Here is a 15,449-nt window from a genome sequence, read left to right as displayed (position 1 = left end):
AGTTGCATGTTCTGTTTTCGTAGTTACATTTTACCCGGTTCAATTTATTTAAATAAATTGTTGATTTAATAACTCTCATACCCGTGTCGACTTGTGTCTCTTTTGTTTGCCTTACATTGCCGCCCGTGAATGCCTCGAGTATATTCCACGACGATTCTGGTCTGAACCTGGACACTGTACCATAGAGACCGCATAATTTGCAGTCGGTACCCGTCAAACTTTTCTTTTTCTTAAAACGCGTGCCCGGCCTTGGGATTTTCTCTGAGAACTCCAACCTTGGTACCGTACAGGGAGGTTCTCGTCAAGAAACAGGCTCGTGGTACCGTCACATGGGGGCTCTCCGGAGATCAGTTATACACCAAGCAAGTGTAATTTCCTTGCTTGAATAAAAAAAAAAAATCCTCGTGAACGTACTTGTGCATTATACACGGACGTAAGGCAAAATGACGGACACCGACGAATTCCTTAAAAATCCATCCCCAGATAAATTATATAGATTAAAAAAAGATGATCTAATAGTAATAGGAAAGAAATTAGACCTAGAGGTTAGGGGAGCTATGAGGAAAAGCCAGTTAATGAGAATAATAGCTGAGCACATGGTAGACAATGACCGCTTCGATGAAGAAGTGCTGGAAGATTTACCGGTGGAGAAAACGACCATGACTCCTGATAAGGTCGAATTAGAGAAAGCCAGAATAATGGCGAAAGCCGAGGTAGAAAAAGCTCGAATCGAGCAAGAGATTAGGATGAGCGAATTAAGTATAGCTCACCAGCCACAGCAAGTCGGACAAAACAGATTCGACATAACTAAACAAGTGCGATTGGTCCCAAAATTTGTAGAAAAGGAGGCGGACGATTACTTTGCGCACTTCGAGAGAACCGCCCTAAATATGGGCTGGCCACAAGAGTGTTGGGCAATGCTGTTACAAACGGCATTAAGCGGTAAGGCCCAAAAGACATATGCGGCACTGCCAGCGGAAGACTGTGCCGATTACGAGGTAGTAAAAGAAGCAATTTTTAAAAGTTATGAACTCGTCCCACAAGCGTATCAACAGAAGTTCAGAAACTCAAAGAAAAGCGAGGGACAAACCTACGTAGAGTTCGTTAAACTTAAAGAGAATTATTTTGATCGGTGGTGCAATGCCAAAAACATAGAGGGTAACTTCAACAAATTGAAACAACTCATGTTAATTGAGGAATTTCAAAACTGCATACCCGATGACATGAGGATACACCTGACCGACAAAAAGGCTGAAACAGCAATCGATATAGCCACGGCAGCCGACGAATACATATTGACTCACAAGAGAAGCAGGGCAAAACTACAGGGACCCATGCAGTCACAGGTCAATGAACATTGTGCAGTAAAGACACTGTACGAAAATCCACGAGTACCCATCAGAAATCCCCTCAACACAACCAACCGACCAGTACTGGGACGGGAAGCGAGACCTATAGTATGCTTCAACTGTGGGAAGCCAGGTCACGTAGCTGCGAAGTGTCAGGCGAAACGATTCACGGAGATGAATCGGAATACCCCAGCAAAACCACAAGGGGCGATATCTCAGGGAATAGATGAAACGTACGAACCCTTCATATCGAAAGGATATATCGCCCGAGATAAGGAAGGTCAAGGGGAACCCATTAACATTCTCAGGGACACGAGAGCATCCCAATCCCTAGTGAAAAGAGGATGCATGCCTAAAGAAGCGACAAGAGCCGCAGGTAGAGCGACCACGATAAGGGGCATAGGAAACAGACCCATAACGATTCCACTATTTAAAGTCCACTTAATGTCGAATTGGGGCTCAGGAGAAATAACTGTAGGCGTAATTGACGAATTACCAATGACAGGGGTAGCCATGATACTAGGAAATGACATCGCGAAATATCAAGACGGGAAACCCATAGGGGTGACCACAAGAAGTAGAGCGATAGAGAGGGGAAATGTAGAAGACAAGCAGTCAGGGGAAAAACAACCGAGACCGGTGGTAACACCCCAACCTTGTTTACCCGTGCCACGACAAGTGCTGATCAAGGAGCAACAGAATGACGGCGACCTAAAACCCTTATTCTGTCGGGTTGGAGAAGAATATCCTAACAAATCAAAAAGTCAATATTTCCTCAATAGGGGCGTACTAATGAGGAAATGGAATGCCCCCAAGACAAAGGGAGAGTCGGGAGATACTGTGCGGGAACAAGTAATGGTACCCGACATGTATCGAGAGGATATCATGAAAGTGGCACATGAGATACCACTGGCGGGCCACCTAGGTGTCAACAAAACCCTAGAAAAGTTGACCAGACATTTCTACAGGCCAGGAATCGTGGGAGATGTCAAAACGTTCTGTAGAACTTGTGGGACGTGCCAAAAGACTGGAAAACCCAACCAGAATATTCCCCCGGCCCCACTCCAACCTATACCGGCAGTGGAAGAACCGTTTAGTAGGGGTAATAGTGGACTGTGTAGGACCGCTACCCAAAACCAAAACAGGACACAATTTATATTAACTATAATGTGCGCGTCCACAAGGTTTCCAGAGGCGATCCCACTGCGCAACATATCAACGAAAAAGGTGGTAGATGCCCTGATAAACTTTTTCACTAAAATGGGGCTACCCAGAACCATACAGACAGACCAAGGATCTAATTTTACGTCGAGGCTATTCGAGCAGGCTACGGAGCAACTGGGAATCACCCACATAAAATCCAGCGCTTATCACCCTCAATCGCAGGGGGCTCTGGAACGCTTCCACGCCACCCTGAAAACCATGCTCAGGGGCTATTGTATGAAACACGATGCCGAATGGGATCAGGGGATCCCATTTGTGCTTTTCGCAGCTCGAGAAGCCGTCCAAGACTCGTTGGGGTTCAGTCCCTTCGATCTAGTCTTCGGTCATCAGGTACGAGGACCATTAAAAATGATAAAAGAGAAATGGGTCAGCGATGAACCCTTGCCAAATAATATGACGGATTACGTCACTAAAATGCGACAAAACTTAGCCGAAACACGGAAGTTAGCTAAGACCCACCTAGAAAGTAGTCAGAGGGTCATGAAGACCACATACGATAAAAAGGCAGTAGATAGAAAGTTCGAAGAAGGAGAGGAAGTGTTAGTACTCATACCCCTGAATGGTCAACCATTCAAGTCGAAATATCAGGGACCGTACACAATTACTGAAAAGATAAGCCCACTAAAGTATAAGATATCTACCCCCAAGCGTAGAAACAAAACTCAAGTATGTCATGTGAACATGATGAAAAAATATTTCAGGAGGGCGGGAGAAAAATCAATATTGACAGCACAGTGTCACAATGAAGCTGTAAGTACCCACCCATTAAGTTAAAGAATTCGGAGACAATGAGTAACCTAGAGTGCAAACTTGCACACTTACCGCCGAAAGAAGGGCAAAAGTTACAAGGAATGGTAACAGAATATAGCGACCTATTTGCTGACGCACCTACGCGCACAAGAGCAATAGTGCACGACGTTGAGCTAAAGGAGAGCGAACCAATTAAACAACATCCGTATCGCATAAGTCCGAAGAAATTAGAAATAATGAAAACGGAGATAGACTACATGCTCGAACACGAGATAATAGAGCCCAGTCAAAGTGAATGGGCATCACCGTGCGTGCTGGTCGATAAACCGGACGGAACAGTGAGATTTTGTACAGATTATCGCAGAGTGAACGCGATAACCAAGGCAGACGCATACCCTATGCCACGAATAGACGACTGTATAGATAAGATAGGACATGCCAAATACATCACCAAATGCGACCTTCTTAAGGGATACTGGGCAGTGCCTCTAACCGAGAGAGCCAAGCAAATATCGGCGTTTGTAACCCCAGAAGGAGCATACCAATATCGCGTAATGCCATTTGGGATGAAGAATTCCCAAGCAACATTTGTAAGACTGATGAACACATGCCTTGCTGGGATTAAAAACGTAGATACATATGTCGATGACATAGTCATTTACAATGACACATGGGCAGAACATATCGAAACAATTGAAAAAGTATTTAAGAGGTTAAGAACGGCCAAATTAACCATAAACTTAGCTAAAACAGAGTTCTGCCAGGCCGAGGTCAAATATCTAGGGCATGTGGTTGGCCATGGGAAGATCACCCCAGCAAAGGCCAAAGTAGAAGAGATAAAGAATTATCCCATACCAAAAAATGTTAGGAGTTTAAGGAGATTCCTGGGCATGGCAGGGTATTACCGCCGATTCTGCAGGAATTTTGCATGTCTCACTGCGCCACTGACAGAGCTGTTGAAAAAGCACAAGCGATTTCAATGGACACCCGAATGTCAAGAAGCAGCTGAGAAGATCAAGCTAATGTTAAGCAGCGAGCCAGTGTTAAAGGCTCCATCGTTTGACAAACCCTTCAGTGTGGCGGTAGATGCCAGCAATAGCGGGATAGGAGCAGTACTGTTACAAATGGGGGAGGATGATCAACTACACCCAGTCAGTTACTACTCAAAGAAACTGAGAAAGTTTCAAAAATCCTACTCCACAATAGAGAAGGAAGCTTTGGCGTTAGTGATGAGTTTATCTCATTTTGAAGTCTATGCATCCTCGGTGCATGGCCCGACTATCCTATACACAGACCACAACCCATTGATATACGTCAATAGAATGAAAAATAAAAACCGGCGAGTACTCTCCTGGAGTCTCATATTGCAGGAATTCGACCTAGACATCAGACACGTAAGGGGTCGGGATAACGTAATAGCGGACGCCTTATCACGTAGATTCGAAACAGAAAGGGAAGAAAAGGGGCGGGGGAAAATTCATAAAATAGCTGTAGGAAAAAGTGATGGAAACTCCACGAACATCATTTCTTTAGAGTGACACAAGTTGGTGGCCTTAATCTCAAATATTATTTTCTTGTCTCATACGAGTAATTTTATTTTAAATACATATAAATATAATAAAAAAAGAGGAACAATTCTTTTTTTTTTCTCTTATGGAGGAAGGTGTTAAGAGAAACATTTTCACACCCTTCATATATATCAATTAAGCAGACATCCCTTCCCACACCCAATCCTTAGCAGACGGAGTCAAAATGAGGCTGGCCGAGCGACCTAGATTTCTACACCCAAGCAATGACCTTCAACTGTCGCCAACAAGAAAAACGCGGGAGAATCAAGGCAGTTCGATGAAGGCGGTGGACACGGAAACATATGTGGGGGCATTCTGCTCGAAAAATGGAATCACCGCGGTTGATTCGCATGGTGAAAAAAAAAAAAAGAAAAACATCTCGTCGACTCGTATCGTGCCACAAAGGAACAATATATACTCACCTTGGCACTAATCGATTGGAATTCACGCCGTGCTGATAAGGAATAACATATATCCACCTTAGCATAAATGGATTGGAATTTACGAGAATCGATCCTTCAAACCAGCACCTCATAAAAGGGAAAGAAGCTTCGGGTGAATTGAACGTCGACTCAACAAAAGAAGTTAAGTAACTCTTTCTAAATTGTTTTTGCTCGATCAATTATGTGAACTATTGAATGCCCCATGAAAAAAAAGGAAAAAGAAAAAGAAAAAAAATGGGGAAAAGAAAAGCAACCCTCGAACTAAGGTTTTTTCCTAAATGCTGAATCCCCCCCCTGTTGATCGGCCCATAAGTAACATATCATCGACTATAAAAAAAAAAGAAAAAAAGGAAGAAGAAAAAAAGGGGGAAAGAAAAGAAAAAAAATAGAGGAAAGAGGGAAAAACTATCTCTATATCTTGAGACTTTCAGTGTGACCCCCCCTCTCTGAGTATCACTCATATCTCGTTGATTTTCATCGAAGAGAACAAAAAGAACCTTCCTAAGGCAATCGAAATATCACTCACCCCCTTTTTTTGTCCCAAATCATTGTCTTCATGTATATATTCTTTTATTTTTTTTTTCATGTTATTTCAGTTATGACTTCAGTTGCATGTTCTGTTTTCGTAGTTACATTTTACCCGGTTCAATTTGTTTAAATAAATTGTTGATTTAATAACTCTCATACCCGTGTCGACTTGTGTCTCTTTTGTTTGCCTTACATTGCCGCCCGTGAATGCCTCGAGTATATTCCACGACGATTCTAGTCTGAACCTGGACACTGTACCATAGAGACCGCATAATTTGCAGTCGGTACCCGTCAAACTTTTCTTTTTCTTAAAACGCGTGCCCGGCCTTGGGATTTTCTCTGAGAACTCCAACCTTGATACCGTACAGGGAGGTTCTCGTCAAGAAACAGGCTCGTGGTACCGTCACAATATATATATATATATATATATATATATATATATATATATATATATATATATACGTACACACTGCTGATCACAAATTTAAGATCATTTGAAAATCTTTAAAAAGAAACATTTTTGTTAAGGATAAATTTTAAACTATTCCGACTTAAGGTTACTAATATTACAATCAAAAGGTTATGGAAACAAAAAGGTACATTCCAACAATTTTATTTAAAAATTTACATTTTTATTAAATGACGCTTTTTACACATGATCTAAATTATAAGACCAGAGACAAAAATTCTATTAAATTGTACATAAATTGTACAAAAAGTGTATGAAAATATTCAACAATCAAACTTCATAATGAGTTCTACCTCCATTGCTTTTGATGACTTCAAAAATTCTTTGGGGCATGCTAGAAATAAGTGTTTCCATTAAGGTGCGGGGGATCCTGCTCCAGTTTCTGAAGATGGCCTTACGAAGTTCATTTTTTGTTGAATATTGTTTGCCATTTCGATAAACCTCTATTGTCATCCATTCCAAACATTTTCAATTCGGTTCAAGTCCGGTGAGCATGCAGGATGTCCCAAGAGATGAACTCCATTTTCTTTTAGAAAGTTCAAGATCCGTCTTGCAGTGTGGATTGCAGCATTATCCTGTTGGAATAACCATCCATCCCCACGCAAATGATGACCCTCCATCATCAAAGATGTTTTTTTGTACCATGCTAACATAACCAGCTGCTGTCTGACGACCCTGTACCAGCTGAAGCCACATCGTCCCTCTGTAAGATAAGGCACCCCATACCATTACGGACCCTTCACCACTATGGAGTGTGGAAAAAAATTTCAAATATGACCACGATATACCAGTCTATACAAGAATTACCGCAACACCCGTATACCACAAATTCATATCCTTTCATTTTATCTACTTTATTTCATCTATTTTGTTTATCTTTTCCCCCAATAAGATGTAATTAATTTTTAAATATATTTTCTTTGTATGTGCTAAATAAATTAGAATTAGATCTAATATTTGCTAATGACTTTTCCTCTTAGGAGATGAGCCTACATCGAAAATCCATGGGTTAATGAAAAAAATCTGGACGGTATTCTTTATTAAAACAATACATTTCTACTCTAAAAATTGATGTTTTTTTCTGCGTGAAAATATAAAATATAAACAAAAAAACTATAAATTCCGTTTTCTCGATCAAATATATTGAGCTATTGTCTTTTTGGTTGGAAATTTCTTGTATAATATTATATCCAAAAATGGTCTGTAAGACTCGATACCACATCATTAATTAATCTTTGTTCCTACTCACATCAGTATGCTGATATATATATATATATATATATATATATATATATATATATATATATATATATGCGCAGGTGGCCATATAATGATTAGATCACTCTGACTGACATTAAAAACATTTAAAAAGAATAATTGTTTAAATCTTGACTGTATTTCTCGCGTTTGACGGTAGCTGAATGGATTGGGTCCTTACTAATGAAGCCAGACAAATCCCTCGACTGATGTTAATCGTGGCACCCTTCACTGATGATTCCCGAAAGCGTGAAACACTAGTGTCCGTAGGTATTTAATAATTATTATAGTAAATAATTATATATATATATATATATATATATATATATATATATATATATATATATATATATATATATATATACGTTTACATGTGTGCTGGTGTATATATTTGAAAATGAGGGAGAGGTTTCCCATGTGGATGTGTGTATGCACGTATCTTCGGTTGAAAAGAAGGATTGAATTAGAAATTTGTATGGTAATAATCGCTAGATTTCAGAAGTTTCCCACATTTCTACAATATTTAACCTTCCTCCATACTCAAGAATGTTTTCTTCTCCCAAGAGATTTATCGATTTCTTGCAATTACAAACTATTTAAGTCTTTGAAACTCATTAGTTGCAGTGTTCGTTTTTAGTAGCTCCCTAGGGTGGAAGTATACGTGAAACGCTTGAGAAATCAGTGAAATTATTTGACTAAATGTATTATGACTTTTTCATGCCATAAATAAAACTACCTATACAATCGGGTAGGCGCTCCGACGTCGGTCATCATTAATAAACTGATTTCCCTTAACATTTCAGGTTTAAAATTAGCAGATCTGCTCCCACCAGCAACCCAAGCATTTCTCAAAAGAAATTGTCTCTTCATCGAAGTTAATGCCATCCTACGTACCATTTCATAATTGCAAACTGAATGACAGTAAACACAGATAAGTGACCTTTCCAAAACAAGAGACAAACATTCGTATAGAAATATCTCCTTAAAACAAGTTTATGTATTAACAGAATCTACACGTGTAGAAGAATAGACGTTTCTAAAACATAAGATAATTCAATATACATACTTATATATCTATATCTATAAAAGTAAGAATGTGTATGTGTATATGAGGACAACACTCAACCTATATACTCAACAAATGTTTGGACTACACACTTGAAAATTGGGGTACAAGAGTATTCAGACACGTGGAAAACTTTTTAATCGGTTTTCAATCGAACTAAAGAGCTGCTTAAGGGTCAACATTGAAAATTTGATACTTAGGGGGGCATCTGATTTTTACCTGTTTGTCAACTGTTTGACGAATGCGCATGTACGAATCGTTGACGTGACAGCTTCCTTATGCTAAGAATAAGTAGGTTTGATAACACTTTTTAAAGACGTGTCAAGCTGGACTAATTGTTATCGCATATGCATCCCTCTCTTTAGGTTAAAAAAAAACGGAATTAAACTGACACATGTGCACGCGAGTATTATGTGTTTTCTAAACAGTTCACTTCTTGAAACTAAAAAGACAACAACAAATGCTCGTGCTAAGATTTCAATCTCAGCACGAGCAGGTGTTTTTGTCTTTTTAGTTACAAGAAGTGAACTGTTTAGAAAACACATAATACTCGCGTGCACATGTGTCAGTTTAATTCCGTTTTTTTTTAATTATATATTACCCGATATAACACTCAGTAGAGGATTAGCCTTAATAATAATAAATGCGAAATCTACATAAACTAAATATCATATTTGTGCGTACCTTACGACTGAGCTTCGCCGGACCACCTGCTAGTATATATATATATATATATATATATATATATATATATATATATATATATATGTGTGTGTGTGTGTGTGTGTGTGTATATGTATATATATACATATATACATCATATATGTATATATATATACAGATATATACATATATATACATATATACATATATATATATATAATAAAAATCTTAATATTGAAAATGTATCAAATTAAAAAAAAATTATAAACTTTTAAGGAAGGTATACAAAATTTACATTATTCGACAAGGAGTACAACTACAACAAGAAAAAACCTTATTCCATGGAGTTTCGAAGAACGCAATTCTTCTCATCAGAGGAAAAAGGTTTTCAAAATATACAATAAATTTTGCAGGTTGATGCATCACAGGAAACAAATAATATGAAGTTTATCATATTTGCATGAAAAAAGTCATTTAACAGTTTGAAACAGTTTGAAGCGATTCAAGGCGATTGAGGAGGTAATAAACGGGGAAAAGGGAGGAAAAAGATAAAAAATCCAATAAAAAAGATGGTATAAGATGATTCCTATCGTAAAATCACTGGTGTGTTTATTCAAAGTTGACACATTTTTTGGTTGCCTTAGAAATGGTCAATAATGGTATCACGCCTACTCACAACATTTAAATATCTTCGATTTGCACGAAATTTTATGAATTTATTAAATACCAATTGACATCAATGAGTAAAATCTTTATTTCCTTTGAATATTTTACTTGGTTAAAAAACACGTTAAAATTACATAAACATCTGTTCTTTCCTGTCCTATTTTCTTCACCTCGTTATTTGATAATGATATATATGTTCGTTTCAAGTTTACATGTATTTTGTGAATAAACTCGAAAACTAATTAATTTATCATTATGAAATGTTAGAAGGAAACTATTAAGATCACAACTGAAGCATTATACTTCCCATTTGCTTTTAAACTTTGATTGAATTACGAAATTACGGTCTTTTATAACATCACATCCATACACGAAGATGTGTTTTTTGTTTGGAAGGAAAAATAAAGCATAAACTTTAGCATTCCTTAATTTAAAGAAAAAAAAAACTTCAAAAGAAAAAGACAAAACTGTTTGTGGATCACGTTAAGATGCAAAGTCTTTATTTAAAGAAGAAAAAGTCATTCACATTTCCTTTTGTTTGTTTGAATATTTCTTATTAATTTCGGACCGTGCCAGATCCATCATCAGAAAATGAAAGAGTTTGTTTTTTTTTACTGTTTTTTTTTCTTACAAATAAAATCCATTTTTTTGTGTTGTAAAGCCAAGCGTGTGCTGTTGCTGTTAAACGTATGAGGTATCTTGAGACTTCTCTCTGATTTAGCTTTAATACCGCCTGTCCGTTTTAAAGTTGGTTGGTTGTTTTTGTTTTACGGCATATCAACCCTTTTCCGGTTTATTTAATGCCGAATCCAAAGATTTTGAAGAATTTTTTTTTTTTAATAGAATATATTTGTTGTTTTCACGTTGGTTGTTATTTAACCCATAGTTGGGACCCATTCAGGTACTACCACTCTGGGTCAGAGTGGACCTGGGAGCAATGGTAATTAAAGGGTGGCTCCACAATCCCCAAAGCCCACAAGCTGGGGCCTCATCACTGGATATAGTTTAAGGTCATATCCAGGACCCCCATTAAGGGACTTTTACCCTCTGCAGGGGGGGGGGCAGTCGGCGTATTCTAATGCCCCACCGACAGGGCCCCGTATTAAACTTCTTGAAAGTATCATTAAAAAATTACAAAAAAAAAAATCTTTGGATTTAACAGGAAAAAAATGTTTTTGGAAAACGTTAAGATGCAAAAATGGTTATTAAAAGAAACAAATCATTCAAATTTCCTTATCCTTTTTTTTTTCCTTTTTTTCTTTTTGTTATAGTTGAAACATTTCTTATTAATTTCGGACCGTATCACAGCTGTCATCAGAGAACGAAAGAGTTCTTTTGCGTCTTTTCTTTGTGTTTTTATGCCAAAGACGTACGTTTGTTGTTAAACACACGAGATATCTTGGAACTCTGTGTGTGAGCTTTATTTTATTTTAAAAAAGCAAAAGGGTGTGTGTCAAAGGTTATATCGATATCCTGGAAATTTTTAAATACTAGTTTGGGGTCTCCGTTCGTGTCGAATACAGGCAAACATTTTAGGCAATTTACTTTTTCTTAAAAAATATGGGAGAGATGTAATGATATCATAAGAAATATACGGTTTAATACTCATATTACGGGGTCTAACTTGGGAACAGATGCCCACAAACATCAATTGAAACGTTTAAGCTTATTTATCTATACGTTTTCTTCGATGTTATGCACTGAGCACGAATATAATTATTTAATTCACGTGTGTCACACGATCTCGTTCCGTTGTCCACGACCAAGTAGAAATTTTATGTGATTAGTAATTATACAAGGGGTGTACAATAAGTAATGCCCCTGACCCACTTATCATAGCAGTAGAGCAACGAAAATTGGCATAGTTATTAGTCTTTCTCTACATAAGAATCTCCCAGAGTTATGGATTTCTCCCATCGTTTGATGCAGCTTTGGAAAGCGTTTTTTGTAGAACATCTCAGGTTGATCCTCCAACCACAACGTGACTTCAGAAATCAAGGCTGCATCATCTAGAAAACGCTGTCCTTCCGAAAACAACTTCATGGCTGGGAAGAAGTGAAAGTCAGAGGGTGCAAGGTCAGAAAAATAAGGAGGAGGGTGTATTATTTCATAACCACACGCCCGTGCTTCTGATCTGGTGACATGCGAGTTGTGGACTGGAGCGTTGTCCTGCAGGAGGAGGATACCTTTGCTGATCTTGATTTTGATATCTTCCCTTAATTTCCTCAAAAGTGAAACATAATAGGATCCTGTAATTGTGGTACCCTTTGCCAGGAAATCTGTCATCACTACTACGTCCTGGTCCCAGAAGACTGTGACTATGACCTTGCCAGCAGAGGGCTGCACCCTTGCCTTCTTTGGAGGTGGTGAGTTCAAGTCATCGTCATCATGTCTTATCGCAGAAGAAATTAACCAATCGCATGGCGGTGCTGCTTGCCTCCTTAAGGTCTTGGTTTGAGCAATGAGGACCCAATCGGAAGTTTTCCCCAAGGTGGTGCATCGTTCGTACCTCTCCACATGGACATAAAGGTGAGGTGTTTATGCCCCACTTGTGGAGATTGTTTTTGTTTTGCCTACTTTGCCTCTGACTCTATTTAGAGTCACCCAGTTTTTTCTACTAAGATTTGAACCCTGGGAGAGTGTTTCTTTTGGGTCTGGGAGGGCTTCATTTTTATTCCTGCTGTTATAGTCTCGCCATCGCTCCATCCTATAGGCGGCAGCTTGCCTGGGATCGATTTCCTCTATATTGATGAAGCTACTGCGAGATTTTAGTCTTTGTCTCACTGATTGGTGCCAAACAGTGAGTGCCTGTGGTCGTTAAGCTGTTTGCACGGTTCTATTCTGGTGATTACTTCTCGCCTGATATGTGGTGGTTGAATACCAGTAAGGCAGTATAGAGCTGGCAAGGGAGTTATTCTTAGGGCACCAGTTATGGTCCAGTATGCCTTGTTCAGCTCTATATCAATTTTATGGGCATGATATGATCTTGCCCATACTAGGGCACAATACTCCGCTGTGGAATGGCACAGTGCGATAGCTGTTTGCCTCAGTGTTTTGGGGTCGGCGCCCCAATTGCTGGTGGAAAACTTACTGAGAAGGCTGTTTCGTGATGACAGCTTGCCTTTCAATTTGGTAATGTGTTTTTTAAAAGAGAGTGTTCTGTCCAGAGTTACCCCTAGACTGGGAAAGCTTCATGTGTAAGCATATTGTCATTCCACATGACTCTTAGTCTCCGATTTGCTTGGTGATTATTAAGATGAAAGGCGAAAACCTGGGTCTTGTTTGGGTTTGCATTTAAGTACCACTTTTTGTAGTACCTAGAGAGAGTGGCTAGGGCATAAGAGAGCCTTTTTTCTATCATGTCAAAACTATTTGTCTGGGTGGCGATGCATAGGTCATCGGCATATATATATATATATATATATATATATATATATATATATATATATATATATATATATCTTTCTATATTTGGGTATTGAGGTTGGTCGTTAGTGTAGCTATTGAATAGGGTTGGAGCCAAAACTTAACCTTGTGGGAGGCCATTGTTTTGGATAAACCATCTACTCTTTTTTCCATCCATCTCAACATGGAAACGTCGATTACTAAGTAGACATTCAATTGTACTAACCAATGCTGAGTTTTGTATCATTTGGGCTACTTTTAGTATGGGTGCCCTATGGTTGACAGTGTCATAGGCTGCTGTAAGCTCTACAAACACAGTGCCTGTTATTTTTTTGGTCTCAAATCAATCCTCAATGAATTGGGTCAGGTTTAAAATCTGGCTACAACATGGCCGACCTGGTCTAAAGCCAGCTTGGTCAGCTGAGAGTTGTTTTTCCTCTGTTTCCGTTATTCTGACAAGTATCATGCGTTCATATAGTTTATAGAGAATGGGCAATGGGGGGAATAGGTCGGATGAGTCCAAGTGCTTCCACTGCATTGATTGGCCTTTGGTCTCTGGATCATAGTGATGGATCCAGGTTTCATCCTGTGTAATCCGTCTTTTGAAAAACTTTGACTCATCTTCTTGGCACGTCTCCAAAGTCATCCTCGAGCACTCGACGCGTTCTCGCTTCTGGAATGGTGTGAGCAACCTGGAGATCTATCTGGCAGACACCTTATGCATATGCAAATGGTCAGGAATGATCGTTTCTACAGACCCTGTACATATCTTGCCATCTTGGGCTATTTGGCGAATAGTAATGCACCGATCTTCCAAAATGGCAGTCTCAACTTGACGGACAGATGCCTCATCAATGGCAGAAGGGGGCGACAAGGTAATGGAGCTGTTTCTACAGACTTCCGGTCATGTTTGAATTCACGATGCCAGCGTTTTACAAGGTCATATGATGGGGCATTATCACCATAAGTTTCTTTCATTTCATCAAAAGTCCCTGTTGTGTGCGTCCTTTCAAATACAAAAACCTGATCACTGCTCGACATTCAACAGGCTCCATTTCACACCTGACTCAGTTGAAACACATGTAAAACAGAAACCACAATTAGTTCAGAGCTGTAATTTGCCACATAACCCGTAGAGATATAAATCATTGCACATGCAAAGATTTCAGCTAGATAAGCCAACTAGAAGTGGGTCAGGAGCATTACTTATTGCACACCCCTCGTATTTTTAGAATAGTTTGCCACTTTCAATTGATTATGACTTAGCATTGCCCTCCGTTGCATCACGGGATATTACGAGCCAATGGGTCAAATAAAAGGTACGTTTGAAATTTCGTACAGATTTCCGCGTGCAACGCCTCACCTTAATTAAGGCGAGGAATATATATGTCGAAACGTTGTGAGAATAAAATCTAATATGAAAATAGTATCCGATTAATCGAAATAATACACATATCTATCCCAATGTAAAACATTCCAAAATATTGGCTATTTGCCCGTTCCTATAACCATTTTATTTTGAAAATGTTCAATAGTTTGTTAATGCATGACGACACGTGTCATCGGCTACATCGATATTTTATAGATTTTATACGATAATATTTTGAGGTTTTCTGTCACGCCCAATATTGATAAATATTATATAGGACAATTTATATTTTACTTTGTTATTAACAATCTGGAAGAAATATCAGGTCGTATTTCATAAGCTATGTTGATATGTAACGCTACCCAACACGTTGTAGCCTCAGTCACAAGCTAGACAAAGGATAGGAAAAAACGTGCACCCGCTTTTTTTTCCGTTGTAACAAGGACATTTTCATCGTTCTCCCTGTACGCGTGATTTCTCATGACGATTGTGACATATCCTACGGCTTTAACGTGCTCTTGAACGTTATCCACGTCTCTAACGTGATAGTATTATCTTACGTGTTATTTCTCCTTTTTGGTAGTCTTTTTCTTTTTTCGGTAACGATATTTCGCATGTATTTGCATATACGCGTCTGCGCTCTGTTGCATACATTATTATTATTATTTTTTACAATGATATTATGAGGCCTG

At 38.6% G+C, this 15,449-nt stretch overlaps 1 protein-coding gene across 1 annotated transcript in view; it reads left to right on the top strand.

Annotated features, from left to right (window-relative positions):
* Positions 1-443: 443 nt before the first annotated feature.
* Positions 444-15,449, top strand: part of LOC145246493 (uncharacterized) — a 37,696-nt gene continuing 22,690 nt past the window's right edge. Inside the window, exons 1-2 of the mRNA XM_080108110.1 lie at positions 444-3,239; positions 3,344-4,024. Coding sequence (XP_079964236.1) covers positions 444-3,239; positions 3,344-4,024 — 3,477 coding nt within the window. The remainder of the gene's footprint in view (positions 3,240-3,343; positions 4,025-15,449) is intronic.

Source organism: Euprymna scolopes, chromosome 24 (genome assembly GCF_053919585.1).
Source record: "Euprymna scolopes isolate OS-2025 chromosome 24, ASM5391958v1, whole genome shotgun sequence".
Lineage (NCBI taxonomy): Eukaryota > Metazoa > Mollusca > Cephalopoda > Sepiida > Sepiolidae > Euprymna > Euprymna scolopes.
This window is presented reverse-complemented; position numbering and strand designations above follow the sequence as displayed.